The sequence below is a fragment of the Anguilla rostrata genome, unplaced genomic scaffold (assembly GCF_018555375.3).
Source record: "Anguilla rostrata isolate EN2019 unplaced genomic scaffold, ASM1855537v3 scaf0699, whole genome shotgun sequence".
Lineage (NCBI taxonomy): Eukaryota > Metazoa > Chordata > Actinopteri > Anguilliformes > Anguillidae > Anguilla > Anguilla rostrata.
Window position 1 is genome coordinate 1 of NW_026986151.1, and position 5,644 is coordinate 5,644.

The window sequence follows — 5,644 nt, forward strand, 5'->3', positions numbered from 1 at the left end:
ATGTGAACTGCAGCAGAGTGGATGGTGTAACTGGACCCGTCAGTGCTGCTGGAGTCAGTGCTGGTCAGTGCTGCTCCCCGTGTTTTTTTGAACCAGAGATACTCCCAGCCAGCAGGATCAGTGCCAGCCTTACAGCTCAGGGTCACTGTATCTCTTGTGAAGATCTCTCCACTGGGGGGCTCCAGAGTCAGCAGGGGTTTGGGGGCCTCCCCTACAAAACAGGTATCATTTCACCCGCAGGTTAAAACACATCATTTAATATTGTTGGTGGGGGGTGTGAACATACATTTCAGATGCTACTTTAAGACACAAACCATAATAAACAGGCCACAAACAACAATCCACAACATTACATTTAAAGTAAAAAAATTTAGCATAAATTGAAATACTACATTTTAATTATTACATTTGTATCATTATGTAATAAATGACATCTTACCGTTAACTTTGAGTGCAACCATATTGCTGCTGCCAGTATAAAGTACTCTTTCCTTATGTTGTCCTTTGCACGTGTATGTTCCTGCGTCTGACTGAGCAGCAGACAGGATCTCATAGGTGTCCTCAGCTGTGCCCACAGGAAGTTCTCGTCCATCTCTGTACCATTTATGCATCCACACAGGAGAGTGGTCCTGAATGTCACAGTGCAGAGTCGCTCTCTCTGTGTTAAAGATGTTTGTCCATCCAGTCTGTAGAGTCAGAACCACGGGTGGGAGTGCTGGACAGACCAGGAAACAAAGTGCAAGATGAAGATGGAGTCACAGGAATACCTCTTTTCATCAATCGCTCAATTGCATTCTGTCCAGTGGGGGGTTGTGTAGAGTTCTATCGAGCGGGGGGGGGGGGCATTTGTTTTGGATTCTGTCCAGAAGAGTGTAATAGGGCATGCAAGAAATAGTGATGTAAATAGTGATGTAACTGGAAGAGCTACACATGCATATTACAGATGATTATGAAAGATATTGACTGCAAATCAATTCATTTTTTGCCCTTAACTTACAAATGCAGTGCTGCAAATTCTGGCTTTTAGTCACAAACAAAAATTAATGAGTACACTTTGATCATTTCTGAATGAGTGAAACTGTGTTTATTAAGGAAAAATGAAAGCCCTCATTTAATGGTGAGTCAAAATTAAGTTTGAGTGAAGACTGAATCTAGGCCAATGTGTGCCTTCAACTGCAGTGTGTACAATTAGAATGTGGTTACATTTTAGGAGCATCAATGCGAACAGGCATCACAATGGTGACAGTCTGACAAACGAACTTCCTTTTCAGTCACTAATACATGATGCTCTTTCTGTTCTAGTGTGCTGACGTTATTTAGTTTTAAAACTATAACTTTTTGTTTTTGTTAATGTCAGAGTCATGTTTGTGTTAAAATGCCACTATGATTTATTTCATGTTAGTTGTAGTAAATAATGAATATCAATTATTACATTTGTATCGTTATGTAATAAATGACATCTTACCAGAAACTTTGAGTGCAACTGTACTGCTGATGCCAGTGTACAGTACTCTTTCCTTATGCTGTCCTTTACATGTGTATGTTCCTGCATCTGACTGAGCAGCAGACAGGATCTCATAGGTGTCCTCAGCTGTGCTCACAGGAAGTTCTTGCCCATCTCTGTACCATTTATGCATCCACACAGGAGAGCGGTCCTGAATGTCACAGTGCAGAGCCGCTCTCTCTGTGTTAAAAATGTTTGTCCATCCAGTCTGTAGAGTCAGAACCACGGGTGGGAGAGCTGGACAGATCAGGAAACAAAGTACAAGACGAAGATGGAGTCACAGAAACACCTGCTTCTCAACACCTCTCTACACAGTATTACAGAGTTTTAAAAAAAGGAGTCATTTCCAAGTACTGAAAATTACTACACTCATACATGAACATAAATATATGTATAACATATTTTCACAGCACAACAACATTACTCACCATCTACGGTCAGAGTCACATCTTTGCTCATTTCAGTGTAAACATCTCTTCCTGGTAAACCTCCTCTGCAGGAGTATCTTCCTCTGTGTGACTGATCTAGAGCTGGGATTGTTAACTCATCTTCTCTGGAGAGCCCACTCTTCATATAGGCTCCATCTCTGTACCACAGATAACTCCACTCAGTCTGACGGGGCTGAATCTCACATTTGAGAGTCACTTTCTCAGTGGGGTAGAACTTCCTCCATGCAGGGTTCAGGGTTAGCACAGCAGGCGGTGGAGCTGCCAGTACAGGACACAATCAAACCCAGCACTGGCACAAAGAACTTCACTTCCTCAGAATTTTTTTTTCTTTTTTTCAGCAGGCATTCGGGAATCTTCCCGGTACATGTATTAATAAATCAGTGAACATGTCTTAGGCGACATACATTTTCATTTTCCTTTGTAAAATTTTAATTGTGCAAAGTGCCCTGGTTAATCGAATCCACCAAGCATCAAAATATAAACACAATTAGTTATAATGAAGCTCCAACTGTCTCTGTGCCAATTTTACAGTCACAAGAGCGTAATAAGGCATGCTAATAAAGTGAAGTAACAAGAAGAACTACATGTGCATATTCCAGATTATTAAGAAAGATATGGACTACAAAGCAATTTATTTTTGCCCTTAACTTACAAATGCATTACTGCAAATGCTGGCTTTTAGTCACAATCACGTGCCTTCAACTGCAGTGTGCACAATTAGAATGTGGTTACACTTTAGGAGCATCAATGTGAACAGGCAGCCCAATGAAGACAGCCTGACAAACTCACTTCCTTTTCAATCACTAATATGTTAGCATGTTCATTCTGTTCTCCTGTATACACGCTACTCTTGCTCTACAGTTTTTTTTTCACATCTTTGAATTTAAGAGGTTCTGTTGCTCATCAAAAAAACAGATACGATTTTCTAAATATACATCTCTTTGAAGTGAAGTATATTCTGCAAGTAAAATGCTAATATCTTGTCTTACATGTCACTGTCAGAGTATGTGGAGAGCTGATTATCTCGTGATTTTCAGTCTTTGCTTCACACCTATATTGAGCACTGTCAGACTCAATCACACGACTCAGGGTGTAAGTAGAGAATCCTTCTCCAGTATAGGAGTTGAATGTGGTCTCTTTAGCTTCTCTTAGCTTCTTCCAGGTATATTCCCATCGGATGAATGGATCTGAATCCTCAACCTTACAGGTAAGACGCACAGTCTCCCCTGACCACACATTTGACCTCTGCGGATCAGCAGTCAGGACAATCCGAGCTCTGGTCTCTAGAGAAGAAATATTATCCCAGTGAAAACAAAGGATGTGAAATGGCTTCCTAAAACATGCATTCAACATTAACTAACAGCAGGCAAAAATGTTCACAAACAGCCAATGTTTACTTATTGATTGGCAATTTCACAAAATTTGCTTGAAAATGAATTTGTGTTAGAGCAGTGTAGTTAGTTTCAAATTAAAATGGCATGTTTTATTTTAATAAAAGAAAGAAAACTTGCTCATATTTGAGGGACATGAAGATACAGCGGATACTGAGTTTGTTGTGTTCTATATGTAAGCACAATGTACAATTAATAAGCTAAAACATTCTGTTTGGGTCAATACCCCATTTCTTTTATAAATGGTCTTTATGAAGAAAGCAGTATATAATTGGATGCACATGAATAATAAATATACTTGCCAGCCTCTTGTACAAAGTATATCAGGACAACTAGTCTGACTGGAGGGGGAAAAAGAAAAAAGAAAATTTACCAATAAGGCAAATCAGCAGCACAAATGTAGGGCACAGACATTTTGTGTACATATGACTTCAAGAAGAACCCTTGGAAGACACACAAAAAACAGGAGAGAAACAAAAGAAATGCCAAAAGCCTTCTTATGTCATTGATGTATAGAAGGGAACAGAGGGTAATATTTGTAAGTAGGAGTGAGAGGCAGTGTTCAGCGTAGTTTTTTTGATGGTAAAGCCTGAAAAGCACTTTGAAAGCATGGGGACCCTATAAACCTACACTTAGGGAGATAGCATACCATCCACTCCAGTTTGCCACGTTATTAGTACTTCATAAACATGTAACAGGTTGTGTTCAAAAAATGAGAAAGAAATGTACTTTCTGGCTAAATTATATTACTTCCACCGAACATGACAATGTTCTTATTCACACAGTGATGCATGGTGACTCATTCACACCTAGAATGCATCATTCACAATGTTATTCTGATTCTGAGTGTAATTCCTTCTTGTTTTAATTCACTATAAGAAAGACAGAATGGAAAAACTCACCTGTTCTTGTGGCAAACTCATACATGTTGAGCTTTCTCTCCCCTGCTCTTTCTCAAAGAGGTACAGCCCTGCAGCGCTGGCTGGTTTTGTTGGTGGATGCGTCTCATTCTTGTAATACAGCTGTGGTCAGACACTGGTGTGGTTAAAGCTACTTCTCATGAACCACGTAAAGAAACAAACACTTCAAAAGTACTCACAGACACAAACCTGCACATTCACTCATGTATAGTGTATACCTTTCTGGAATTAGTATATTTATTTATGCATTTATTTGTTTGCTTGTTTTCAATTATTTATTATATTATGGTTATGATCGTAGCCTACAGCAATGTGACTACACAATGAGAGGAGAAAGTAATGAAGACCATGATCTACCCACAAGATGAGCGTGCAGTTAGAGACAGGAAATGAGATACAAGCGAGAATACAGAGCAGTATAACGTCTCCTGCATCACACCTTTTTTATCACGTCTGAAAATGACATGTCCACAATAAAATGGCTACTACTTGAGCCCTTTAGACTACAGGCATAATCCTGGCTCTGCTGAAATGTAACCCTTGGGAGTTTGTTTTCAAAGAGACAGAATAGCTGTAAATAAACAATACATCTGAGAGAAAGTTATAGACGCTCACCAGTGGAAGTGGAAGTTTTTTCTCACCTAAAAGATGATTTTTTTATTTTATTTTGTTGTGGAATGGATACAAATGCCTGGTGGGTTTAAAAATACAATGAAGCCACAGCCACACCATTGGGCAAATCCTGGTTCAAAATTGAATACCACCAAAAATTTGAATTCTGCATTGTTTTTTTCCTAAGCTATGTCTAGCCAGGTTTCCAAAAGCAGGTTAAGTACCTTGGTCAAGGGAACAAAGGCACTGTTCTACCTGGGAATTATGCCGCCCATATAATAATACATATATTGTGAGAATGTATTTAGATGCTCACCTATATAAATTTGAATCAAGTCCTTCACTGAACAAGTCCTCTGCACGTTTATTTGGATGAAAAATTGCTGTGGATTTTGTTCACTGGATCCTTCTCGTGAAAAAGACACCGACTATACCGTGATCTTTGTCGTCAGTGGATTTCCAAAACGCACTGAAGGTGAGGAACCCCCAAGCCTTTTTTGGCATCCCACATGTTAGAAGATAAGGAACCGTTTTCGCTAAATCATTGCCACCGTAAAATGGGTTATAGAGATAGAACCGTGTGTTTTAACACTATCAAACGGTATGTCGTATTACCAGGCTGATTGAATTTAACCATAATGCAACTGAACGAATGCAAATGAACCCACTCCAGGGGGTGAAGGCAAAGGCTGTTTATGTACACATTTATCAGGCCCGTATACGACTGGCTGTACCAGAGCGCTTGGAATTATTGGGTTCTCTCTGCAG

At 39.6% G+C, this 5,644-nt stretch overlaps 1 protein-coding gene across 1 annotated transcript; it reads right to left on the reverse strand.

Moving 5' to 3' along the window:
• Positions 1–8: 8 nt before the first annotated feature.
• LOC135246673 (Fc receptor-like protein 5) lies at positions 9–5,635 on the reverse strand (the record flags this gene model as incomplete). Its single annotated transcript, XM_064320018.1, has 5 exons — positions 4,247–5,635; positions 2,943–3,685; positions 1,933–2,211; positions 1,466–1,741; positions 9–211 (listed from the first exon to the last, which is right to left on the reverse strand). Coding segments are annotated over exons 2-5 (1,122 nt in total), but the record flags the coding sequence as incomplete, so codon positions are not given.
• Positions 5,636–5,644: the final 9 nt, after the last annotated feature.